The 27,412-nt window shown below is 39.3% G+C and overlaps 1 protein-coding gene and 1 pseudogene across 1 annotated transcript in view; both read left to right on the plus strand.

Annotated features, from left to right (window-relative positions):
• Positions 1 to 424: 424 nt before the first annotated feature.
• RYBP (RING1 and YY1 binding protein) overlaps positions 425 to 27,412 on the plus strand; it is an 84,383-nt gene continuing 57,395 nt past the window's right edge. Inside the window, exons 1-2 of the mRNA XM_027042482.2 lie at positions 425 to 578; positions 1,332 to 1,457. Of these exons, the coding sequence (XP_026898283.1) occupies positions 547 to 578; positions 1,332 to 1,457 (158 nt within the window). The 5' untranslated portion in view covers positions 425 to 546. The remainder of the gene's footprint in view (positions 579 to 1,331; positions 1,458 to 27,412) is intronic.
• On the plus strand, positions 12,707 to 12,863 carry LOC113594675 (uncharacterized; annotated as a pseudogene).

Consider the following 27,412-nt stretch of genomic DNA (forward strand, 5'->3'; position numbering starts at 1 on the left):
ACTACTTCCCCCGGGGCGGCTTCAGGGCCGGGGTCCATGCGACAGCCCGATAAAGCCGGAGCGTGGGATCCGGAGCCCACCGCCGCTTCCCGGGCGCGGCCACGTGCGCCCCTCTAGGCTTGCACGCTCCGCCGCGCCGGGCCGCCGGGCCACCGGCAGGCACGCGCGCCCCCAGCGCGCACACACTCCCGGGCACGCACACCGACGGCCCAGCCCACGTCCGCCACGCCCCGCCCTCCCCCGCGCCCCGCCCCCGCCCTCGCGGCGCAGGCTGCCGTCCTCCCATTGGCCACACGGCGCGTGACGCGCGGCGCCCGGCCCCGCCCCTCGTCAGTCACTCGGCGGAGGCGGCGCTGGCGGGGACTAGTCTCGTCCGGAGACTGGCAGCGGCGGCGGCGGCGGCGGCCGGAGCTCGAGCCCCAGCGGCTGAGGGCGGGCGGGCGCGGGGGAGGGAGGGGGGCTGGTCCGCGACGACTCCCCGGACGGCGTTTCTCCTCCGAGCGGCGCCGATTTCGGCTTTGGGGGGGGCGGGGGTACAGCCCATCCATGACCATGGGCGACAAGAAGAGCCCGACCAGGTACCTGCTCCGAGCTGAGGGGGCGGAAGGGGAGGGAGGGTTGGGGGCGGGCGGGGGCCGGCGACGACTAGGCCCCGGAGCCACCCGGGGCGGGGGGGAGGCGCTGCTAAGATGGAGATCCGGGGGCGGGGGGAGGCGGCGGCGGCGGGCGGTGGCGGCGGCGGCGGGAGGCGGTGTCGCTCCCGCTCGGGGCCGGCGGCCGTGCGCGCCGCAGCCATGGCGGCTCCTCCTCAGCCGCCCTCCGCCGCCGCCGCCGCCGCCACTCCTCCCAGACAAAGGGAGATTTAACCAGGTGGGGAGGGAGGGAGGGCGCGAGCATGGGAGGGGAGAGGGAAGGAGCCGGCCCACTCCCCGCCGCCGCCGGCCTCGGGTTGCCCCTGCGCGCCCCCTCCAGATCCGGCCCGCGGCTCCCCTGCCGGCCCCCCCAGCCCCACGCTCAAGTCCACAAGTCCGCCCGCTTCCTGCGCCCGCCGCGGCCCTTCCCGGGGCGCCGCCGCCGCCGCCTGCTGTGCGAGGCAGTACGGCCCGCGCCCGGGGGTTGCGGGGTGCCGGTAGGGGCGCCCCGTGCCCTCCCCCGGTCCCTCTTTCAGTCCCCGAAAAGGGTGGGTGGGTGGTCGCCTGAGCGAAGTTTCCAGCACTGGATTCCTGCGAAATTGCGACGGCTCACCAGCGCCTGTATTTTGCTGTTTCTCCCCCTTTTTCCTGCTCCCTGTCTCTTCCCTCCCCTTTCCCCCACTCCTCACTCCTCCGAAGGCCAAAAAGACAAGCGAAACCTGCCGCAGACGAAGGCTTTTGGGATTGTAGCGTCTGCACCTTCAGAAACAGCGCTGAAGCCTTTAAATGCAGCATCTGCGATGTGAGGAAAGGCACCTCCACCAGGTACTTGAGGATCTGTGTGAGCTTTTGTTGAAGGGCTTTTTTTTTTTTTTTCTTAAGGTGGGAGATAGGGTAGAGAGCTGTACTTGCTGCCCTCTTTCCAACTTGTTGATTACGGCTTTTTTGCATTTGGGGGGTGGGTAATGTGTGGTTTTGGTTGTGTGTATTTCGTGTTGGGTGCAAAGCTTCCTATTCACTGAATGATTTATGGGAGGGAATTTTTCCAGGTTTTCGTCTTATTTCAAACAGACTGGATTTATTTGACACTTGTATCCATTGGCTTATTGGTATTGGCTCAAAAAGAGAGGAAGCAGTGCTTTTGCTATGCATTGTAGGACTTTAGACCTTTTATTTTTGCCATGTGTAGAATGTTTTTAATTTGCCTGTCCTGAATTTTTTTTTTTTTTCCTTTTTCGAGAGATTTAACGGTGAATGTACAGTTAGGCTGGTTATTGTGCTTTTCCTGTCTTGAGCTGCAAATGTCTGTTATTTCTCGCCCTGTGAAAAGAAGTGTTGGGGTTTGATAAAGTAGTATTTGGAAAGCTGAGCTGTCAATTTGTGTGTTTTCTGATTAGCTTATGCAGAGTGGTGATGGAGGACGATTTTGCAAAATGGTGAAAGGAATATATTGAAGTTTGCATGTAAAGCTTTATTATAATGAAAAGAATGTTGAAAGAATTCCTTTTTGTTTTTTGTGAAGGTAGTAAATCGCATCTGGTATCAAAATGAGTGGAAATATTTCACTTTTAACGTTCAGATATATTTGGATAAAATGTCAAAGTTGATTTTGTAGTTTTCTGGTCATTTTTTAAATCGTATCTGGAATTTGGTTCAGGGGATGTTAGAGTTTGAAGTTAAACTGTTCTTGATGTCGTTTAATGGGAGGGCATTGGGGGATGTGTGTGTGAAGGCCAGAGAGGAGTTGAGAGTCTAGTGAATCCTTGAAGACTTAAGTCGATTGCCAGAAGTCTCATTTCATCAGGTACTTATTTTTGAGTTGGTAGTGTTCCAATATGACTGTGTGGTAGTTAGAAAACTGGATAAGGTCCTTGGACTGAATGAGTGTGTCCCGTTAGGGTTTTCTTGCTTTATTTATACCTGGGAATTACCTAGGATATCGGGTAATCTGAAGAATATAATTCTGGGATGAATTGGTGCAATTACTGGGAGAGCAGTTCTGTGACTTCCACTAACTCTTGAAGTAATGAGTGCTTTGAATAAAAGTATTCAAGTACTAGAAATATTTTTTCAGAAGTTTTTATAGCAAATTCATGTCAAGTTTTGTAGAACAAGAACTAAATACCATAGAACAGATTTAGTTAAAATAAAAAGCACTTATTGGGAGCTTAATAGATTTTGCTTTGTTCTACGAAACAGGGAATTCCATCAAATGGGATGAAAGTTTAGAAATGTATTTGTTATTTAAAGCAATAGTGATTGTATTTTATTTATGAGTAATGTTTTTTTACACGTAGAATCCCTCAGAGGCCAAACCTCTTTATTGTGGTTTTGCTTTGAGTGTTACCGTAGATGATGTTCAAGTGACTAGGAAACTCCTAAGAACTTGAGAACTTTACTGGTGAAGAGCAAAAACCAAATTCAAGTTTACATCTGATGTATTGCTGGGAATAATTATCTTATAATGAAATGCGTTTCAGTTTCTTGGTGTATTAAAAAAAATCTGACTTATCAAACTTTCTGAAAGCCTGTGGGAGGTTTGATTTTAAAAGTAATAGAAATGTTTAGTTTTTTCAGGGTTACAGATGATGACAGTGAGATTCAGTTTTTTTAAACAAATACATTGAATAATTAAAGATGAAATATTTTAGGAATAGGACAGTCCCTTCTAACCTTTACGGGTTTTTGTGTAATTTTTTGAGGTCTCTTGTTGAGTAGGATTTGAACACAGCTTTCCGAGATGTGAGGACTTAAACTCCTAACAAGTCACGTATGATACCCTTGCATAGCCAAAGTGTGTTTCATCTTGGGTACTGTCAATATTTTGGTGTTTTAGATCTATTCTTGAAGTCATCATTAATTGGAAGGTGAATGACATTTTGGCTTTCTCATGCTGTGAATGGATTTCATGTAGACAGGTGAATTTCACAGCTCTTCATCCAGGTTTACCCAGTCTAGTAGCTGTTGGTTAATTTCTCAGTGCTAGTACTCCTTATTGCTCTCTGATTTTCCTGTGCCTTTTTCTTGAAATTTTCTTGGTACCTCAAAGGTTTAATACTTTTTGCCTTGCATTGTTTTAATCACACCTGGTATTGATGACAGTAGAAAATTGTTGGGTTTTGGATGCTGAGTAATAGGCAGAAATTGATTTTAGAATAACGTAAATAATCAAAAAGGGCTTTGTAAACCTGTTGACTGGTATAGAAATCAGGTTTTACTGCTCTGGGCTGGTGTTTCTTACTCGAATAGTAGTAACAGCCTATCTGGTGGCCTAGCCACTGGTCATTTTGGAGTTCATCATTTTTGTCACTGTCACCATCATCTAGTCAACCATTGAAGTCAGATTTTAATTAGTAGTAGGTCCAATAGGACACAGAAGTGCATTTACCCTTCGAGATAGAATTGGTGTTACTCAATTTGATGAGGAAAATATTGACTCTCATCCAAAGAACATTTATTAAGTTCCTAGGAGGTGAAAAATACTGGTCAAGACATTGGTAGGGAGCATGGGTTGGTTAGGCATGTACAGGGATGATCAGAATCCAGGTTATAAAGACTGTAAGAGTGGTGTAAATAATGCTATGGGAGATTGGAGCAGTCTGACTTGGGGAATCAATTAGAAGGATTCCTCCTCCGCCTCCCCCATTTCTTTGGGCAAGGAGAATTGATTTCTACAAAATCACCTGCCACCTCTTCATTGTTATTGCCATGTGTACCGGATATCTTGAATTCTGCAGGTATATTCATGAGAGTAATTCATAAGGTCTTCTTCCTATTGGAGCAGCATAGAGCAGAATGAAGGAGGACCAGATTGCTCCTAAGGAACGTGTTAAGGGAAGGAGGAGATGCTTACTAGGCTGCTTGGAAGTTCAGCGGGCAGTAGAGATCTATATTTTGGATATCTCAGTTATATGGAGGGTCTCCGTATACGCTCCTTTTTCTAACTATATCGTCACACTCTGTTTTCATTTTTTATAGCTTTACTGGGTATGATTTGCATACTATGCAATTCACTAATTGTAAGTGTATGATTCATTGAACTTTAGTTATTTTAAAGACTTCTGCTGCCATCACCACAAACTAGATTTTAGATTTTCGCATCACCACAAACTAGTTTTAGATTTTCATCACATCACATGGTTTTCTTCTGCCTGTTCTGTGATATGTCATAAGAGCACTGGAAGGTTGCCTCCTCACCATGCTGAGCTCTCTAAGGGCTTAGGCCTTTCAACATAGGAAATAAAAGAGTGTGTCTGTAAGGTGGCCGTGGGTGGGGAGGAAACACTATCCCTGTCGTAGGTGGTAAATAGGAGATAAAGTAGGATTTCCCAACCTACTTTGCCAGTCTCATGAAAGTTCATACCTCCAGCTTTTAGAAGGAAAAAACCCTGCAAATTAACGCATTTACCTGATTATTCTCTTAAGTGGAATTTCTTGAGTGTTGAGCAGAGTAACTTCCTAGACTTGGTGATAAATGAAATGTGTTTTGCTTCGGTCTACTATTGCTGGAAATGCAGCGATGTCTTGGTTGGAAAGTACAGATCGCCGAGACACCGCTGCAACTCTGATCAGTGGTTTTTCTTTTGATCATAGTGCTGCATTTTGACCAGCTGCTGCTTAAGTCACGCTCGAAAACTGGTAAACTTTTGCTTTGGGTAATTAGCAGAGATTTAGAACTTTGCTAGTCTTCAGTGCCAGATTGTATCATGATGTTGTGTTCAAATCCTGTTTATTTAAATACCATCCCTCTGAAAAGTGTACTCTTTTTAGAGCTTTTATAGGCAAGTAGAAGTGAGGAATTTACTTTAGATGTGTAGTAAGATTATGTCACTTAAAAAAAAAAAGTCGGTACTCAGGATATTGAATTAGAGGTTGGTACTCAGCTGTGTTTTTTGTAAAATGTTCTCCTTGTATAGGAGCTCCCTCATTCTTTGCAGTTATAAACGTGGACATTTTCTCTCCTTAACTTCAGATAGCCTAACAACTCAACATCCCTTGAATAGTTGTGAAGTACTTCACTATTGTGAAGTTTTAGAGGTAAACACACATAATTAGCGATAAGTGAAAGTTCTGATCTTCAAAACTACATCACCCTGAGGTAATGTTCAGATAGGAAAGCTCCCAGAAAGCAGGGGTGGGGTGTACCTAACTCTTCCCTATGCTTTCACCCACTACAGTGGTTTTGCTCCTTAGGTCACATTGGTTTTGCCGTAGTATTTGTCTTTCATAAAATTTCTCCATAAAATATATGGAAAAATTACCTGTCTTCCAAACCATCAAACCTTAGGAAACCTTTCAGCCTCAAAGCTGGTAGAGTTTTAATGATCACTCTTACCCAGAAACAGTGATAATTTATTTTGTTATTTGCTATTACATTGGACTTACTGATTTATTGGTACCGACTTGATCTTATGTATACTTGGTGACCTTAAAGTAAATTACCTGGGTAGTTGTGGTTATTTGACAAGTTTTTATTGAGCACACAGCCGCATGGGCTCTGGGTGTGCAGTGGTGGAAAGACAGACAAGGTCCTTGTTTTTGTGGAGTTTAAAATACTATGGAGAGGAAGAGAAAATAAGTAAACAGGAAAATAAAATACAATTTCGACCCGTGGCAGGCGTTTGGGAGAAATTAGATCAGGGTATGGAACTACAGAGTGATGAGAGCTGGGGCAGGTGACTACTTTCTAGACCACGTAGAGATAACACATTGGTCTTTTTAGGCAGCATGCATGCTGCTTTCTTTTGGAGTAAGGAGATAGTTATTTCTGTAGTCTGTGCCATTTAGCTCATTGGGTTGGGGACAGTTAAGAGTTGGAACCTTTGTGCACAGGCTACTCAACTTTTCCTTAGTTGCATGTCACGTATTGAAGCCAGGCCAGCAAACTTGTTAGTATATCCTGTTAGTTACTGGGATAGGAGGTTTGAATGGATTCAGTTATGTATTATTCATGTGGCATACATTTGTCCTGTGCTTCTGTAAATACTGAAGAAATTCCAAGACTAATAAAAACTATTTTGGTAAACTACAGCTACTTGAGGAAGTTGTTGGCACTAATTCAGTTCATTAGTACTTTAGGTAATAGTGGATCTCTAAATGTCTCCTTTACGGCTTGAACTAAAACATTCTAGTGTTTCTGCCTCTCATTTTCTCTTTGGCTCCATCACTAGGGCTTTTTTCCTTTGTGACTTCTTTATCCTCCCCATCATGACTGTTCCTCTTTTTTTTTTTTTTTTTTTTACCTGTTAAAAAATGAAATCTTAAAAATAAATTAAGTAGTCACACCCAACTTGGGGCTCAAACTCACAACCCCAAGATCAAGTTGCATGCTCCACTGACTGAGTCAGGTGGGAGCCATTTACCTGTTTATTTTTAAGTAAGCTTTTTGAACTATAGTATATATAGAGAGAAGTGCACAAATCATAATAATAAGACTTGACGAACTTTCCCAAGGTGAACACATCCGTGTAACTTGTACCCAGAAACAGAAGATTGCCAGGACCCCAGAGCCCATCTTAACACTCTTGACAGTCACTTTAGCCACTGTCCTGATTTGTAATGCTGCAGAGGAGTTCTGCATGTCTCTGATCTTTATGAGTGGAGCCCTATGGTTGTGTGCACTTCTGCACTACCAGCACAGAGCCGGATGCGGGGTTTGAACCCATGAAACCATGACATCATGGCCTGAGCCAAAACGAAGAGTCAGATGCTAAACTGACTGAGTGAGCCACCCAGGTGCCCTTGGGTCTGGGTTTTTGAGATTCATCCATATTATTGTGTGGTTCTTGTTTATTTTATCAGTGCTGTTTTATCCTAAGAGTATATTGGAACTCAGTTTTTTTTTTTATTAATTTTATTTTTGAGAGAGAAAGACAGAGCGTAAGTGGGGGAGGTGTAGAAAGAGAGAGGGACACACAGAATCCAAGGCAGTCTCCAGGCTGGAACTCAGAGCCGGTGAGATCATGGCCTGAGCTGAAGTCGGACGCTTAATCTACTGAGCCACCCAGGCGCCCCTGGAACTCCGCTTTTTACATGTAGACCCTTAGAGACGTTCTAGCGATAGGGTCTCTTCTTGATTTCTATTACCTACATACTTGAACACAGCTGTCTTCTTTCAGCTGGTGTAAATTGGCACATTAGGTGAGAGGATAAAACCTGGTGTGTGGAACTTCCTGCAGATCGTAAAGGGAGTAAACTGCCTCACATCCAGTTGTGTTCATAAGTCATTTATAATATTTCAAGTCATTGGTTAAGTAAACAGAAAATTCGTCCTTTGAGGGACCCCCAACAACCATGTTGAAAAGGTTAGGTAACATCTTCAGTGGTGTAAAGCACCCAGTGACGGTATGCGTGGAATGAATGAGTCCATGGTAGAGGTAGTCTGTGTGGGTACATTGGGGAAGGCTTCACTGAATCTGGCATTTGAATGAGGACTGTATGATTCTGTGATTGATGCAGAGTTTGTTGTACAGGCTTAAAGAAGTTCTTTGTTCCCTCTACCTCCTTTTAAGCTTTTCTCTCACTTGAGATGTCATCCATACCTTTCAACTTCTCCCGGGTGGCTGGTAATTCGCAGATACTATGTAGTAACCATACATATCCCTGCTCTCATGCGTGCATACCCATGACGATCAAATCCAACTTGTTTTGAGGCCGTTCCACCTGGTCAACTTCAATTCTCTCCTAGTATTTATTGCCTTTAATATAAGTCTAAATGCTGATCATCACGAGGGGCTTCTGGTTTAATCTTTTCATGTTCCTTTAGGATTTCTGGAAGCCGACTGCCTGCTACCTCACACCCATCTGCCCTCCACATACAGCATGTGTGTGTTTTATGCCAAACTGCTTATTTTCTACGCATGGACCGTGATCTCTCATTTCCATACCTTCACACATTCCTTTCCTCTGGATTTTCTTCTGAAATGCTTTTCCTTCCTTCTGTGTCCTGCCTGTCTTCTGTTTGTCCTTCTAGACGTCTCAGGAAACCTTTCCATCACTCTCCGGTCAGGTACCCCTCATTGTAACACTTGAAGTGTTTTTATTTGATCACCTCTGTTAGGTTTTCACCTTTTTTGAGGGCAGGATCATTTCTTTTCAGAGCTTTATTTTCTTTAAAAATCTAGTCCAGTGCCTGGCAGTTGCCAGGGGTTCAGTAAGTGTATATAGAATAAATGAAGTCTAGGACTTTCAAGAGGAGTTCCCTTTAAAACTGTCCCAGCTAAAGGTTCTGTGTAATAGATATGCTTTCACATTAGTCTTGCGTCTTGTGTGGGAAATTCATTGATTTAGGGGAAAGTTGTCTTGATGAAGTGTGTCCTTAAAAGTAGTATTCCTGTTTTTCTGGGTTTGTTTTTCTAAACGTGTACTAGATATTAAACACAGAACTTCAGCCTTGGAGGCTGTAGGCAGTTCATTTAAAGTACTTCCTGGAGTGGTTTGGAGCTTCAGAGCATTAGCACATTTACCTAAAAAATAACCGTGGCGATTCTTAATCTTCTTTTTGGTTGCCCATTTGGTTACTTAAGCAGCCCAAAGTCATGAAAGTCTGACACTGGGGCCGAGGATCAGTCATGTTGTGCAAAACCAATTTTAAGGAACTAGATGGGTGTGCGTGAGAGCTGGCACCTAAAGGCAGTCTAAAAATAGACTCAAAACGTGTTGGGTGTTGTTGATGTTACACTGTCCCTTGTATAAGTTCTGTTGTGTTAACATACCTATAAGTTGGTAGTTGTACCTTCTACATAGTGTGTATTACTGTTCTGTTGAGTAATTTGGGTTAATTACTTCCGTTGAAGTCTGGACTCATTCACTTCATTTACTTAGCTTCAATTTCAGTTGCATGCTGAAACAGTGATTGACACAGACTGTTGTGCCAAAGATGAATTCTCAGTGAATGCAATGCAAATAAACTGCAGTGTTACTCAGAAATCATGGATAGTTGAAATCACAAGGTAAACAGGTGCAATTTTAATTTTTAAATAGGATTAGATATTACTGTTCTCCTTTCCCTCTCCTGTCTACTTTGAAAGCCATTTAAATTATCCTTTGGTTAGGAAATAAACTGGTGGAAGGGATATGTAAAAAGAAAAACCTTACTCAAAACTTTATCATTTAAGAGCATTAGCAGTACAATTTAGGATGAAGTAGCCTTTGGGAGGGAGAAGAAATGAAAGGTGATGTAGCCAGTTTCATCACCACATACTCGATCTTAAAACTTAGTACATGCTGGTTAGTCAAGGAGAAAACAAACTTGGTTACTGCTTTCTAAGAAGATATCATTTCATATGTAGGTTATAAGGTTTACACACTCTTCATTCTTTTACAAAACATTCCTTTAAAACTTGTTCGTGTCCTAAGTGCTGCTGGAATATTCGAGGTTTCAAGAACGAAGAATTCAGCTCAAACTAACCTTAAGTCAAAACAAAACAGTTTTGCTGGTTTACATAATTTGAACTCGGAGTCAGCTGCAGGAATCAGGACCCCTGTCACTTGCCCAGCTCTTGGACCATTCTTTGTTGCCTGGAGGTTGGGATACTTGGATTGTCCAAGCCTAACAAACACATCTGAAGTCTTACTTGAAGAGAGATGGACACTTAACCAGGTGGATAGAAAATAATTACCACAGTAACACAACTTTGTAACTGGGTTAATACTTAGGATATATATTCAGTTCTAATTGAGAACGGTAATAAACTTGAAGGCTGGAATTTTGTTTACCAGCATCATGTAAATTTTTTAATCATACAGATAAAGGAAGGAAAGATTATCAGTACATTAGTAAAATTAATAATATGGGTGTTTTATAGGTTCATCTCCTCTATCATTAGTTACAGTCACGATTCTCCTTTATTTTCGTCGTGAAGGTGGTAATACATAGTTACTACAGAAACTTTGGGGACAAAACAGAAAAACAAGGGTCACCCATATACTGCCTTGAAGAATTATTTTTATTTATTGACCAATATATTTGTTTACTGGACCACAAATATTTGAGTAACTAGTTTTCCAGGTGTGATCTAATACGCTAGTTCACTGAATTGTCGAAGTGTGATAGGGAATAGTTGACGTAGGAGTGGGAAAGTCAGGCAGTGTATGGTACAAAACTAGTTGAGTTTCTGGTTTGAAAGACACATATTCCGACCTGTTAGTTTATATGGTTCATTTTGGATGTTTCTTCTAAGGGAAATTTTTTGTGAACACTCCATGGTTTTTAGGATTTCTTTTTGCAGGAAATAAAGCTAACATTCAGTTTACAGTTTTCTTTCTGGATTGTTTTAATTTGGGGAAGAATGAAAATCTATCAATGAATTTGTAATATCTGTGGCATGATTAACTTTGCCCAAGTCCTCCATTTAAAAGAATATGGATACAAGACAATCGAGATTCCGTGTTTTTATATTAAATTTGTTGACAGTGGTGATTCTCAAACTTCACTATGTATCACAATCACCTGAAAGCTTGTTGAAACACATTGCTAGATTCCCTGTTCCTTCCCTCACCCCCTGGATTTATATTGAGTAGGTCTGGGGTAGGGCCTGTGAATTTGCATTTCTTAGAAGGTCCTAGGTGATGCTGATACTGCTGTGCTGGTCTGGGAAGCACTTTTGAGAAGCGCTGGTTGGATGACCTTAAATTCTCCTAAAGAGAAGCCAGCCATGTTTTTTAATGAAGCTGGAGATAGTTCTTGATGTTTGCTATGGAAAATTTATGTCTTGGCATTTCAGAGTGAATTTAAGAGAATTGATCAACATTCATTTTTTTTATTTATTTATTTTAACTTTTATTAGAAGGCTACAGCTCTATACTGTTTTATTTACTTATTTTGAGAGAGAGAGCAGGAGAGAGAGAATGCACACGCAAGGGAGGGGCAGAGAGAGAGAGAGAATTCCAAGCAGGCTCTGCACTGTCAATGCAGAGCCCTTTGCAGGGCTTGAACTGACAAACTGAGGTCATGACCTGGGCTGAAACCAAGAGTTGGACGCTTAACCAGCCGAGCCATGTTTTTAATCTAGAATTGGCATTGGAGATGATTTTTTTTTTTAACCAGTACGTTGTATGTAATATAGGAATACTTACAAATAAATTGGGGAGTCATATCAACTAAACTTGCATCTTTTTTTCATTGTAAAATCAGATATTGTCTTGCACTATTAACACGTGCGTTGAATTTCAGATATACGTATTTTAAACTATTTCTTTGCAACATACAATAGAACCAAGTTTTATAGTAAACCTGCATTTCAGTAAAATGTTGGCAAAGAACACAAATAGGTAGTTTATAAAAGAACACAAATTAAGTCAGGAAACAGAAATGTATCACCTTCACATTAGTTAAATAAATACAAAAAAGCATTTTTGGGAAATCTCATTTTAAAGATTAAAAATTTTTTGGTGAGTCTAGGAAGAATTGGGTGTTCTCACAGATACTTGGTGGCTGAGTAAGTTGATTTAAATTTTCTGAAGGCCATTATGGCAGTTGGTATCATGCCTTTAATATTTGTACCGTGACATAACAGGAGTGCTGATGCATACGGGCACATGTACCCCAGTGTTTATAGTAGTGCTTTCAACAATAGCCAAATTACGGAAAGAGCCTAAATGTCCATCCACTGATGAATGGATAAAGAAGATGTTGTTTATATATATAATGGAATACTACTTGGCGATGAGAAAGAATGAAATCATGCCATTTGTAGCAACATGGATGGAACTGGAGGGTGTCATGCTAAGTGAAGTAAGTCAGAGAAAGACAGATATCCTATGTTTTCACTTATATATGGATCTTGAGAAACTTAAAAGAAGACCATGGGGGAAGAGAAAGGGAAAAAATAGTTACAGAGAGGGAGGGAGGCAAACCATAAGAGACTCTTAAATACAGAGAACAAACTGAGGGTGGATTGGGGGTGGGGGAGAGGGGAAAGTGGGTGATGGGCACTGAGGAAGGCACTAGTTGGGACGAGCACTGGGTGTTGCATGTAAATAAGTTATATTTTAAAAATAATAATACTTGTACCCTGAGACCAAACAATTCACCTTCTAGGAATTTGTGTGATCTGCATGTAAAAATATTTGTGTAAACATATTAATTACATCAGTATTGTAACAAAATGACTGGATGATAAACTCACAAATGTAGGTAGTGTGCTACCTGAGGGGCAAGTCTTTCCCTAATACCACAAGGGTCTCTGGCCCAGTAAGTGGAGTTTGATAGTAGTAATTCTTGCTACAAGTTTAAAAAAAAAAAAAAAAAAAAAAGAGGAAGAAAATTACCTACATAGGAATCAGCAGCGAATTATTAAAAAAAAAATATGGAATATCTAAATATTTTGTAGCTCAAAAAATGTTTGGAGGTCTTTTATACATTGGTGGTGGGAATGTAAAATGATAAAACCGCTCTGAAAAATAGTTTGGCAGTTTATTGCAAAATCAACCATATACTTACTTGTATGACTTACTAGTTGCATTCCTGGGCATTTGTCCCAGAGAAATGTAAACTTAAGTTCACACAAAACCTGTTCACAAATGTTCACGGCAGCTTTATTTGTAATAGCCTAAAACTGGAAATAATATAAATGTCCTTCAGTAGACGAGTGGTACATCCATACCATGTGGAATACTATTTAGCAATTAAGGAGGAACAAATTCTTGATAAATAGAACAACTGGCACCAATTTCAGTGCTGAGTGAAAAAAGCCAATCTCTGAAGATCACATACCCTAGGAGCCCATTAACATTTTTGTAATAACAAAATTAGATTAGTTGTTGCCAAGGGTTAGAGCTGGTGGGAAAGGAGGAAGATGGGTAAAGAGGTAGAAAGACAGAAGGTTGTGTGTTGATGAAATCTAATCTTGACTGTGTTGGTGGTTACATGAATATACACTTGTGAAAAGGTGGCATGGAACTGCGCATGCACACACACACACACGCATGCCAGTACCCAGTTTCTTGGTTTTGATGTTGTACTATATATAATCCAGAAGATGCGACCCTGTATGGAAACTGGATGAAAGTTATATGAGACCTCATACTATTTTTGCAACATCCTGTGTGTCTATTTCAAAATAAAAAAGTTAAGTTTTAGAAAGAATATGTAATAAAAGGAAATGTTCGTAATATATTAGAAAAACGAGTTTCAAAATGATAAAACCATATGATCGCACTTCAGTATTTCATATCATTTGATATATATACCTGGAAGTAATGATTAAAATATTCTGACTGGTAAGATGATGGATTCTTTTGTGTGTGTGCTTTTCTATAATTTCTATAGTATAGATGAGTTGATACCACTTTTGCAGTTGGAAAAAGCAATTTTCATAATGGGAAATTTAAAAAATCTAATTCTGGAATAAAATTTAAATAATAATTCACATTAAGAGATTATATAAAGGTTTTTTTTATATTGGTTACACTAATTTAGTATTAAAACAGTTATTAGCTGAGATTGAAGAGTATATTTGTACTCTAAAACATGTTGTGTTTGTAAATTTAACTCTTTTGTGCTTTTTGTATTAGAAATGTTTTGTATGATGTTCTGAATCAATGCTGTCCAATGTAAGTATATGCATTGCAAGCCACATGAAATTTTAAACTTTGCTAGCCACAGTGAGAGAGTAAAAAGCAGGTGAAATTAATTTTAAGAATTTATTTTGTTTAATCTGTTTTATCTAAAATACTACCGCTTCAACATGTAATCAACATAAAATTGCAGTAAGACTTTCTGTGTTCTTTTTATCATACTAGGTCTTCGCAATCTGGTGTGCATTTTGTAATTACAGCACAGTTGAGTTCAGACTGGCCAGCTTTCAAGTGCCCAGTAGCCACATGTGGCTACCATATTGGAGAGTTAGTAGTAGTAGTTGAGAGCCAAGGTTTTGGTGTCCTACCTAAGTTCAACTAACACCAGCTCTGTCATTTGCTAACCTTATGTCCTTGGGCATGTTACTTAAACTTGTGCTTTCGTTTTTCATTTGTGGATGGTAACTTCTCCACAGGGGTATTATAAGTACTAAATGAGTGAGTTACTGTATGTAGCAACTTGGCACAGGACCTAGCATAGAATACATATTGTAAAAAAAAAAAAAACAAACAAAAAAAAACCTGTTGATTTGGATTGGATTGGATCGAATGACTCATTCTAAAGGCACAACTGATTTCTTTTTAATTTTTTTTTTAATGTTTCATTTATTCTTGAGAGAGAGAGACAGAGTATGAGTGGGGGAGAAGCAGCACGATAGAGGGACACAGAATCCAAAAGAGGTTCAGGCTCTGAGCTGTCAGCACAGACCCCAACATGGGGCTCGAACTCAGAAGCCGTGAGATCATGACCTGAGCTGAAGTTGGACGTTTAACCATCTGAGCCACCCAGGTGCCCCTAGGCAAAACTGATTTCTTAATGTTACTACTGAAAAATACATAAGTAGTACATGAGGTGGTCTTTGTGTTCCAGAATTGAATTTTTGGGACCTAAGTTTTAAATGATGATTGAATAAATGGACAAATATTTGAGCACTCATGTAGAGTGTATTGCACCAGGCACTTGAACATTTAGACTGTAAATCTTAAGATGATATATTCAAATACTTTATATTTGCATAGCACTTTACATTTTCCATACCTTTTTTATGTCCGTTTTCCCAATGTAATAAAGCAATCCTGAGATAAAGTTGTTATTCCAGTTTCCACAGTTAAGGAAGTTGGGGCTCAGAAAAGTGAAGTAACTTACTTGATTTCCTACCCAGTTAGTAGAATGGAAGAAATAGAAATGTGACATAGTTAAATGGACAAATTAATATAGTACCAAAGTATTTTAACTGCATTCTTTTAATTCTTTCCCTTCACCTTTGCCATCTCACGGGAGAACATGTCACCCTTTTCCAGGGCCGTTAAAATTAGAAAAGGGCCATAATATAATGTTTGCTGAATAGCTACTTTGCTTAGAATTATCCTGAGATTATTAGGTTAATCATATCACCTATGATGTAAAAAGTTACCATAAGCCTGTATAGATTGGGTGATTTATTTTGCTTGTTGTGATGTTTTTCAGTCTGTCTCTTGATCAAATATGCCCATAAAAATGGGCCAAGAATATGCAGTATGTGCTGACTGCCATAAAATCACCTTTGAAGTACTGTTCATCGCTTGACTCATTCAGAAAATTACACAATTCTTTGAAAGAACATGCCATGCCACCATTAAAATCAGTGGTCAGAAGCAGCAGTGAGTTTGTGAATTATTGACTCTCCCAAGGCAGTGGTGCAGCGGAAGGTATCTGTCTCCTGAGCAGGGTCTGATGGAGCACACATATCATTAGACGTTCAGCATCTGTGTTCTGTTATGTACATTCTGCTATCCTGGTATGTACTGCTGTCTTTATTTGTGGTTTTTTCCTCCAGTTAAGAAAATGAAAGAAGTTACTCACAGGACATATAATTTGTTGTGTACTCTGGGACAAAATGTATGACCATAAACTGTCAGCTTATCCTGGCATGTACTTTTGGTGTGCATCATTGAAGTGAATTTATAAGAAGGGGAATTACATTTTGATGCTCAGGACCAGAGTGATAGATAATAGGGGGAGGTGGGTAGGTAGTGTTCTTTGCCCCCTGATTTTTTCTCTGCCCTTTGTTTTTGTTTTTGTTTTTGTTTTTGGCCCCGCAGGATGTGCCTGACAATGCCTCCTCTCTGGTCTACCCAACCTATAAATCATATACAAAAAACCCATCAGAATTCTATACGGAGAACTTCCGATCTAGGTGAATCTTAGCAACATGAAATTCTGCAATTAGTGTTTGGTTTTGTTTTTTTCTTTATTGGAAGGTTATGAGGATTGTGGAATTTGGCTGTCCAGACAGACTGAAATTTGATGGAATTATGTTTCAAAGAGTCTTGTTTTTTCTCAATGCTTAGGATGTCTTAGAAGTTTCACTGTACACAGTTTTCTGCTTACTGCAGTTGTGAATGAAAGCTTTAAAAATATCACATTGTAAGACATTATGTATGTACAGATAACAGATTGGGATTTTAAACTGAGTTGCAATAAGTTGAAGTTCCCTGAAATTTGCAGAACTAGATGATTTCTGTGTCTCCTCCAGTTGTAAAATACTGTGATTTGTGTCAGTTTTGGCAGTTTATAATAATGAAATGACTTAAATACCATGATGCCAAATTACTTGTCTAAAAGTATATGGAAAATAATTTATTTGTAATGTCTCACTCCTCTATTCCAAGACAATGTCCGTAGATATTTGTATATTTCAGAATTTGAATAGGAATAGGAAGACTTTATGTGTTAAAATTTTTTGGCAAGAGGGGCGCCTGGGTGGCTCAGTCGGTTAAGCGGCCGACTTCGGCTCAGGTCATGATCTCACGGTCCGTGAGTTCGAGCCCCGCGTCGGGCTCTGTGCTGCCAGCTCAGAGCCTGGAGCCTGTTTCAGATTCTGTGTCTCCCTCTCTCTGACCCTCCCCTGTTCATGCTCTGTCTCTCCCTGTCTCAAAAATAAATAAAGTGTTAAAAAAAAATAAAAAAAAATTTAAAAAAAATTTTTTTTTGGCAAGAGTATGTATAGCTGAAGTTTCCTTATTTAAGATAATAGGGGGAGCCTGGGTGGCGCAGTCGGTTAAGTGTCCGACTTCAGCCAGGTCACGATTTCGCGGTCCGTGAGTTCAAGCCCCGCGTCAGGCTCTGGGCTGATGGCTCGGAGCCTGGAGCCTGTTTCCGATTCTGTGTCTCCCTCTCTCTCTGCCCCTCCCCCGTTCATGCTCTGTCTCTCTCTGTCCCAAAAATAAATAAACGTTGAAAAAAAAATTAAAAAAAAAAAAAGATAATAGTTAGTGTTTTTATTTTGAAATCCTTCATTTGTGGACTTAAAAATCTTTGTTCTGTTTTTCCCGGTCTAAAAAATTAAACTTTCAGACTGACCAAAACTAGATTCAGTTAATCTCCTATTAAGGATCCTTAAGATACAGGCTTTCTGTCAAAACATTGGTGTGGAAGGTGTTTTAACTACAGACAGGTGTGCTGCAGTCCTAGTGGTAGTCTTTGTTATATCTTTTAATTAAAAGAATGACTCTGATGCTTCTCTCTGTTTCTTATTTTTACAAAGTTTGTATTTCTGCAGTAGTTAATCCTGGGTCCTGCCTCAAGGCAAAGCTTGGTTCTAATACAGCAGGAGTAATTTGCACTTTTTAAAAAAATTCTTTTAAGCTTTATTTATTTTTGAGAGAGGGAGAGAGCGAGAGAGAGCATGAGTGGGGGAGGAGCAGAGAGAGGGAGACGCAGAATCGGAAGCAGGCTCCAGACTCTGAGCTGTCAGCACAGAGCCCAATGCGGGACTCGAATTCACGAACCATCACAAGATCATGACCTGAGCCAAAGTCGGACGCTTAACCGACCGAGCCACCCAGGTGCCCCTACACTTTTTTATGCTTAGCATTTATTGAACAAACCGTAATTGAGTGAGTTAGGTACTGTAACTGTAAGACCTAGAACGAGCTTCATTAGGGAACAGGAAGACGTGTGAGACACAGCTCATCGAAGGTTTCATCAGGAACCTGGCCCCAACCTACCTAATAATTATGCTGATAAGGGCCAACATTTAATCGGCATTTAATGTATAGTAGGCACTATATTAAGCCCATTTCACGCATTGTCTCATTTCATCGCTTTACATTTATGATATATATCTCCATTTCAGATAATGAAATGAGGCTTAGAGTTTACATTCCCACCCTGAGTTTACATAGCACAGTTGCACGTGACTCAGATCTTTTCCAACTCCACATTTATATTGTTTCTATTTAGTTTTCCTCTGAAGATGGCATTGCCACCTATGTAGCCACCAATCTGTAGACATCATTTTTTTTTTAAGTTTATTTACTTTTGTGGGGGAAGGGGCAGAGAGAGAGGGAGAGATAGAATCCCAAGCAGGCTCCACACTGTCAGTGCAGAGCCCAATGTGGGGCTTGAACTCATGGACCGTGAGATCATGACCTGAGCCTAAACCAAGAGTCGGACGCCCAACCGAGCCTCCCAGGCGCCTCTGTAGACATCATTTTAAGACACCCACCTGTAGCAGCCAGGTATCAAATTCTGTTACTCTATTTCTCCTGTATGCTACCACCTCACTTCAGGTCCTCATTATTTCATTGTGAACTTCATTAATTGCAAGCCTCTCTAGTCCAGACTTTCATCTGGACTACTGCAGTAGCCTTGGTCGGCCAGGTAGTCAGTGATCTCTCTAGAAGACACCTAGATCATGTAGCTTGTCTGCTTAGAATACTTGGTTGCTGCCTGATTGCCCAGGGAGGTATTGCCTTGTCTCCTTAAACGTCATGTGCAAGGCCCATCCTAGGCTGGCACTGTCCTACCCACCCGCTCATGTTTGCCTGTTCTTACCATGCACCTTCTGGTCAAACTTAAGTGTTCCTTCAGCATGTTCTTTGTGACAGTGCCTGAAGACTCTTACCTTATTACTGTTACTTGGTAAAGTAAACAGTAAACACCACCTTTGCATGGTAAGACCCAGCTCATGTCAACTCTTTTGGGAAACCTCTCTTGATTCTTTTTTTCTGTGATCATAGAAGAACTTTGTGTATTTCTCTAGCAGCACATCATCATTTTGCACCAGAGTTTCTTGTTAACATTTGTTGCCCCAAATTTAAATTTGTAGCCCTCATGGGCAGGGACAGTGACTGTTATTCAGTCTTCAGAGGCAGGATCTTACTGTGCTGCAGCTTTGTACTCTTAGGTGTACCTTTTCAAGTGTAATCCATTCTCCAATCTCTAGTGTAAAATGTTTTCGTTTTTAAAATAATGTCATATTGGTTAACCCTTTGTGCAAATAGGTTATGTCCTTCCAAAAAAAAAAATCACTCGGTAAATGACTTGGAAATACTACCCACATTTGTTTACTTTCTCTCTAGTTTCTATAGAATTTTTACTCTTTGCATAGTCTTATTCTTAAGATAGGTTCCCTCATTATCTCCCTTTCAAACTCATACTTGCTTTTCTGCTCACAGCTGAGACTACAATTTATTGCAAAATAGAATTTTTTAAAAGTTTATTTATTTATTTTGAGAGAGAGAGACATGGGAGGGACAGAGGAAGAAAGAGAGAAGGCTCTGTCTGCACTGTCAGCAAAGAGCAGGATGTGAGGCTCCAACTCATGGACTTGGAGATCATGACCTGGACTGAAAGCAAGAATTGGATGCTTAACTGACTGAGCCACCCAGGCACCCCAAAATAGAATTCTTGTGAACCAGTGTCTTTTTAAAAAAGGTTCTCCCTCTCAGGAGAACTAAAAAATACCTTTCTCTTAAATTCTTTTCTGTTCTCTGCTTGCTGGCTTAAGGTTTTAGAAACAGCTATCTTGAAAGGTTTGTAAAACAGTGGCTAGCCTGGTCTAGATGCAATATGGTTTAAAGGAGGATAGGATTAAAATTGACCAAGTCATGAAGTCTGTTTTTCTTAGAAATTTTGAAGCTCAGTAGGACTCAGAATGGGTGGAATTCTCTTAGCAAGGGGTTTTCAAGAGATGGGTTGGAGAATTTTTTGAACTGGTTAATATAATGCAGATATTGGTATTTTACCTATTATTTTCAGAATGGAAGTCCTATATGATCTTTCCCTTTCAGTTGGTTCTATTTTATAAATGAAGCCTCTTAATTGTTTATCAGTATTTTTAAAACTCATTGACCTAATAATGAATTTCATGAAAGAAGATACTTCTGATGAATTGGAATGTTTTTGTAAAAAGAGAATTTTACATTTTCAGTTAACCTGTTAGCTATTAATATGCATTTAATTACTGGAACACGACTTTGGGAATAAACAAATACCCAGTGAAAATAGAGACTAATGCCGAACTGCAGAGTTGGCTTCTAAAAAGATGTTACATGCAAACTTAGAAAGTCCATACCTAGTTTTAAAAGCATTTACAAACAGGAAATGTTCTATATAAGCATGAATAAATTTGGTACACAGCAACCATGTTGATCCCTAGCTCGGGAACTTTTGCTAAATTTAGTGTTTGGCTTAATCCTATTAGTTAAACCAGCTAATGGTAACTTGATGAATCTTTGTGATACTCTTGTTTTGAAAGGTATATTTTCAGATGTAATTTTATTCATAACATGCACAGAAAATTGTATAAGGATATTTCCTTGTTTTTCTCAGTGACCAGTATAGTCTTCACTCTTTCAGTTATGTTTTGTAATCACCAGAATTTTGTTTTGTTTCCAGTTCATTGATCTTGTCAAGTAAATAGGTCCTAATTATCTTTTCCTAGTCCTCTTTCCTTTATCCAGGCTGTCTAGTTTTACATGAAATAGGGCTTTAGAAATGAGAGTTATAGGGGCACCTGGGTGGCTCAGTCGGTTAAGCAGCCGACTTCGGCTCAGGTCATGATCTCATCGTCCATGAGTTCGAGCCCCGCGTCGGGCTCTGTGCTGACCGCTCAGAGCCTGGAGCCTGTTTCAGATTCTGTGTCTCCCTCTCTCTCTCTGCCCCTCCCGTGTTCATGCTCTGTCTCTCTCTCTGTCTCAAAAATAAATGTTAAAAAAATTTTTTTAAAAAAAGAAATGAGAGTTTTATTGTAACTCTTTACTTTTATTTACTTATGTATTTATTTTGGTAAGTCTTTACTTTTTCAAGTGTCTTATTTATATAGTGGAACTTAAATTTATAGTAGTGTTTCCAAAGTGTTAATAATAGGCAGTGTGGTGAAGTGTAAAAATCTTTCAAATTCTACATAATGACAAACATATCTTGGATATTTCTGTGTCATTTTAACTTTGCTAAGTCTAGTGCTAATGAGTCAGATTTTTGAGGAAAGAGGTGTGAGCTAAACTTGTAACTTTGACTTCCTGGTGGTGTCTGCTCCTTAATCTTTCATTGTAAAACTCTTACCTTGATGTAATTGAGTAAATCTATCAGGATTGTACAAAGTAAGATACAGAATGTGGTTTTCTTGTATGATATATATGTATATATATATTTTTTTCTTTCAAGAACAGACTTTTGGACTGATGGATTGCCCTTTTGAGTTAGAATATTTGTAGTTTGCAGGTAAATCAGACTTTTTCTACAGGTCCATTCTTGAGGATTCTAATTGGATCTTCAGTTTAGCAAGTATTTGTTGTAAGTTATGGAATACCATTTATTGTATATGAATGAACATATTTTTAATTCTTGCGACTGGCTGTATTTAGACTCAAGAAAGCGATCTTGTTGGCTTCCTTTGCATCTGCTTTGCAGCAAAAAACAGCCTAAGAATGATGAATGCTGAGCAATTAGTGCCTGTTTCCACTTGTCTTACGTGATTTGGATTTTCCTCATCTAACCTGAAAATTCATTTTAATTAGTAGTTTAAACCTTTTTACCACCACCCTACCCCATCCCCCCCAAACAAACAAACAAACAAACAAACCCTAGCCCTGGAATTTAAAAAAGCAAGACTTCTGGTAAATGAGAGTTGGTTTACTTTCTTTGCTTACCTCTGGCTTTTCAAGGCTCAGGGATTCAAAAGTCGTGAAAGAAGTCCCATCTCTCCCTGTGTCTAGCCCCATGAAAACTTACATGCCATAAGCAAGAAAGAACTAGCTAGGTAATTGACCTTTAAGTAAACTTAGCCTGGCTGTGATTTTTGCCTTTCATATCTTTTCTTGTGCTGGGCCTAAAAACTTTCGGACTAGATACTGGTGTAGAGATTGGGAAGAAGAATAGGATTTTACTCTACTATATAGGCAATATAAGAAATAACATAGTGACCCCAAAATTACATGAAGTTGTAAACAAGCTGGATTTATGAACTCTTCCAGCCATCAGGAAAACCACTTTATGTCTTGGTGAAAACTGTGGTGGTACAGATTGTTTCTGAAGAGATGCGTGTTATAATTTATGGGGTGAGTTTGTGTAATGGTAATGATGGTATTGATACTAAATTTACAGCTAAAATGTTAGGCTTATTTGCCAATTAAAATTACCGGGAAGGAAGATAGAGCATTTTGAAAATACTTACAAGCTAGTGAGAAATACTTTACTTTACAAAAAACAGATGTATTTGTAGCATTTCTGTAATACATTATCAAATAGTACCGAACAACTAGATTTGATGTCCTGATTTTAAAAAAGTGATGAACAACAAAACATTAATTTATACACTAATGTATAATTTCTCTATTACTTTGTATTACTAAATCCTCTATTATTTAGGAAAAACTAAAAAGTATTGTAATCAGGAGAAAAAGCACAACATCTTGTCATCTGGGTTTAATTTTTTAACTTTATTAAAATATAATTGGCCTGTAAGAAACTTCATGTTTAAAGAAGAACCTGGAGAAACCACCACAAGTGAAATAATTATCTGTCATCTCTAAAAATTTCCTCTTGCCCTTTGGTAATTCCTCCTACCCTTTTCTGTTCCCAGTCAACCACTAATCTGCTTTCTGCAACTACACATTAGTATGCATTTTGTTGAATTTTGTATACATGTGATCCTACAACATATACTTTTTGGTTTTCCTTTGGTTTCTTTGAATCAGCGTACTTATTTTGAGATTTGTCCATATTTATTCCTTTTTATTGCTGAATAATACTCCATCGTACACCTGTTCTACTTGTTTATCCACCTGTTGATGGACATTTGCGTTTCCAGTTTCTAGCCAGTACAAAGAAAGCTGCTCTGTACATTTTCACACAAGTCTTGGTGTACACCTGTGCTTTCGTATCTCTTGGGTTAAGTGCTGGAGTCACTGGGTATTTTTAATGTTTTAACAAACTGCCAAACTGTTTTTTCACGGTGGCTTCATATTTTAAATTCCCAAAGCAGTGTGTGAGAGTTTGTGTTGCTCCCCATTTCTGTCAACCTTGACGTGTGTGTTTTTAAGTTTAGGCAGATAGAGGATGCCTGAAGGTCTCTTATTGTGGTTTTGTATTTTCCTGATAACTAATAACATTGATCGTTGTTTTCATGTGCTTATTTGCCATCTGTATATTTTAAGGTTTTTTGTGGTTTTTTTCCCCCCCAGATCTTCTACCCGTGTTTAAATTGGGTTGTTTGATTTACTGAATTGTGACAGTTCTTTATTCTAGATTCAGGTGTATGTTTTAAAAGTCTTCTGAAGAACACTGGTTTTAGATGAAGTCCAATTTGTGATTTTTTTCTCTTATAACTTTTACTTTTTGTGTCATATCTAAGAAATCTCTGCCAAACGCAATGTCACCAAGCTTTTCTCAGGTCTTTACTTCTAGGAGTTTTATAGTTTTAACTCTTAAATTTGGATCTTCAGTCTGTTTTGAGCTGATATTTGTATACATATTTGTAAGGGTGAATTAGGTGGTTTCTTTTGGTTTTGTTTTTTATATATGCCCATCCTGTTATTCTAGGATCTTGTATTGAAAAGATTATATCTTCATTTGAATTGGCTTGGTATCTTGGTGAAAATCAATGGACTGTATACATGTCACTTTCTGGACTCTGTTTTGTTCCCTCAATCTCTGTCTTTACACTGGTACTGTGCTGTCTTAACATTTTTTTTTTTTTTTTAGGCTCTTGAAATTGGGGAGTATTAAGATACACTTTTGTTCATTTCGAAGTTATTTTGGCTATTCTAGGTCCTTTGTATTTGCATATAAATTTTAGCATCACCTTGTCAGTTTCTGCAAAAAAAGCTGGGATTTTTAAAATACATTTTTTTTAATCTTTATTTTTGAGAGAGACAGAGTGAGAGCAGGGGAGGCGCAGAGAGAGAAGGAGACACAGAATCTGAAGCAGGCTCCAGGCTGTCAGCACAGAGCCCGATGCGGGGCTCGAACTCATGGACTGTGAGATCATGACCTGAGCCGAAGTCAGACGCTTAACTGACAGAGCTACCCAGGCGCCCCAAGCCTGCTGGGATTTTTATTGGGATGCATTGAATTTGTAGAAAACAGACATCTTAACCACATTAGATTCAGTAGTCAATCTCTGAAAACTGTATGGGTTTCCCATTTAGGTCTTCTCTTAGTGGTGTTCTGTGGGTTTCATTCTTGGGTATCTTTTGTCAAATTCATCACAAAGTGTTTCACATTTTTGATGCTATCTATGTAACTGTTTCTACTTTAAAGATTTTAATTTCTGGTTTTTTTAGCTGGCTTATACAAATAGTTATTTTTGTGTGTCTTGTTTCCTGCATCTTTGCTAAACTTACTGCTTCTGTAGCTTTTGTGTGGATTTTGCAGTTTTTTCTATAGATGACCCTATCAGTGAATTAAGACAGTTTTACTTTTCCAGTTTTGATGTCTTTTATTTTTCTTTACTTGCCTGCTACACTACCTCTTCAGAATAGTGTTGAATAGAAGTTATAAAGAGTGGACATCCTTACATTGTTCTTGAGTTAATTCAGTCTTTTATCGTTAAGTATGGTATTAGCTGTACTTTTTTTGTAGATTGAGGAAGTTCTTTTCTACTTTGCCAAGAGTTTTTAATTAAGGAATGAACGTTGGATTTGTCAAGTACATTTCCCTGCTCTTCATCTCTTGCATTTATTAAGATGATCATACAGTTGTTCATGTTCAATGCCGAATCACATTGGTTGGTTTTTGGAATTTTAAACCAACCTTGCATTCCTGGGGGAAAAGCCCACTTTGTCATGATACATTTATGTTCTTGGCAATAATCCGTGTTCGATTTTTAAAAAAGTTTTTTAAATGTTGGTTTATTTTTGAGAGAGAGAGACAGAGACAGAGCATGAGCCAGGGGAGGGGCAGAGAGAAGGAGACACAGAATCTAAAGCAGGCTCCAGACTCTGAGCTGTCAGCACAGAGTCCTACACAGGGCTCGAACCCACAAATCGTGAGATCATGACCTGAGCCAAAGTCAGATGCTCAACCATCTGAGCCACCCAGGTGCCCCTAGATTTTTTTTTTCTTTAAGAATATTTGCACCTACACTCATGAAGGCCATTGGTATGTGGTTTACTTAACCTTGTCATGTAGTTGGTTTTGTATTCATACTAATGTGGGTCTCATAGAATGAGTTGGGAGTTCCTTCTTCGTTTTCATTTTTCGGGAGGGGTTTCTGTAGAATTAGTATTAATTCTTTTTAAATGTTTGGTAGAATTCACCAGTGGAGCCATCTGAACCTAGAATTTCGTCTATGGAGGTTTGAAATACAAATTGAATTTCTTTAAAATTTATAGAGATAATTACTTGTTTCTTCTTGAGTGAGCTTTGGCAGTTTGTGCCTTTCAAGGAATGTAGGAATTTGTCCATTTTACCGAAATAAAACTGTTGATAATATTCCCATATTATCCTTTTAAGATGTGTAGCAGCTATTGAGATGTCACCTTATTCCTTATTGTTGACCTGTGTCGTCTTTTTCTGATGAGTCTGGCTTATCAGAATTTTATTGAGCTCAACAAGATTTTGGTTCCATTGTTTTTCTTATGTTTTCCATTGATTCCTGATCTGGTCTTTATTTTGTGTATTTTGAGTTTCATTTCCTCTTCTATTCCTAGTTTCCTAAGGTGTCAGTTTGATGTGATTGATTTGAGAACTTTGTTTTTCAGATATAGACATTTGATGCTATAAATTTCCCTTTTGAGTATTTCTTTAGTTACAGTCCATGCAATTTGATATTATTGTATTTCGTTTTCATCCCGTTAAAAGTGTTTTATAATTTTCCCTCCCTCTTTTGGCTGATGCATGATTTCAAGTTGTCACCTTGTTTCCAAACGTGAGGTTTTTCCAGTTACCCTTCTGTTTTTGACTTCTGATTTAATTATGTCCACTTTCTTATTAGATGCATAAATAATTAGAATTGTGTCTTCTTGAGGAATTGAGCCCTTGTCATTATGGGATCACCTTTATCACTGATAAGTTTTTTTGTTCTGATACTCCTTTGTCATATATCAAGGAGGTTTAATAAATGAGTAGGGTTATCGTGACTTATCTTTTTCCATAATTGTGTGTCTTTTTTTTTTTTTTTACTTTATTTTGAGAGAGAGCACGTGCATGTGTGTGTAAGTGTGCAAGTGGGGAAGGGGTAGAGAAAGAGGAAGATAGAATCTCAAGCAGGCTCCTCACTGTCAGCATGAATCCCAGTGTGGGGCTAAACCTGCACACCATGAGATAATCACCTGAGCCAAAATCAAGGCTCAGATGGTTAACCGACTGAGCCACCCAAACACCCTTTTGTCTTTATCTTTGAAATGGATTTCTTACAGGCAGATATAATTAAATTTTTGTAGTTAAAGATCATTTACATTTAATGTGATTATTGATATGATTGGTTTTAAATCTACTGTCTTTTTGTTTTCTATTTTTCCCACCTATCTTCTTCCCCTTTTCTTCTGCCATCTTTGGCTTGGTTGAGTGTTTGGTTTTTGTTTTTGTTTTTTTTTAAATTTCTGTTTATATTCTTCTTACCTGTAAGTCTTTGGTTTAATTTGTTGCCTTAGTATACTTACTTACTTTTTTATTTATTTAGAGAAAGAGAGAGAAAGCACACCTGTGCCCAAGCAGAAGAGGGACAGAGAGAGAGAACCCCAAGCAGGTTCTCCACTGTCAGCGCAGAGCCTGATGTGGCATTTGGAACTCACAATGCCTGAGATAATGACCTGGGGCTAGATCCTGATAGGACACTTAACTGAGGTCACCCAGGCGTCCCTGACAGACTTTTTTTTACCTATACTGTTGACCTTCGAACAACATGGGGGTTAGAGGTGCTGACTCCATATGGAATTGAAATCCACATATAACTTCTGACTCCCCTAAAACTTAACTACTGATAGCTTACTAT

This window comes from Acinonyx jubatus, chromosome A2 (genome assembly GCF_027475565.1).
Source record: "Acinonyx jubatus isolate Ajub_Pintada_27869175 chromosome A2, VMU_Ajub_asm_v1.0, whole genome shotgun sequence".
In the NCBI taxonomy this organism is placed as follows: Eukaryota; Metazoa; Chordata; class Mammalia; order Carnivora; family Felidae; genus Acinonyx; species Acinonyx jubatus.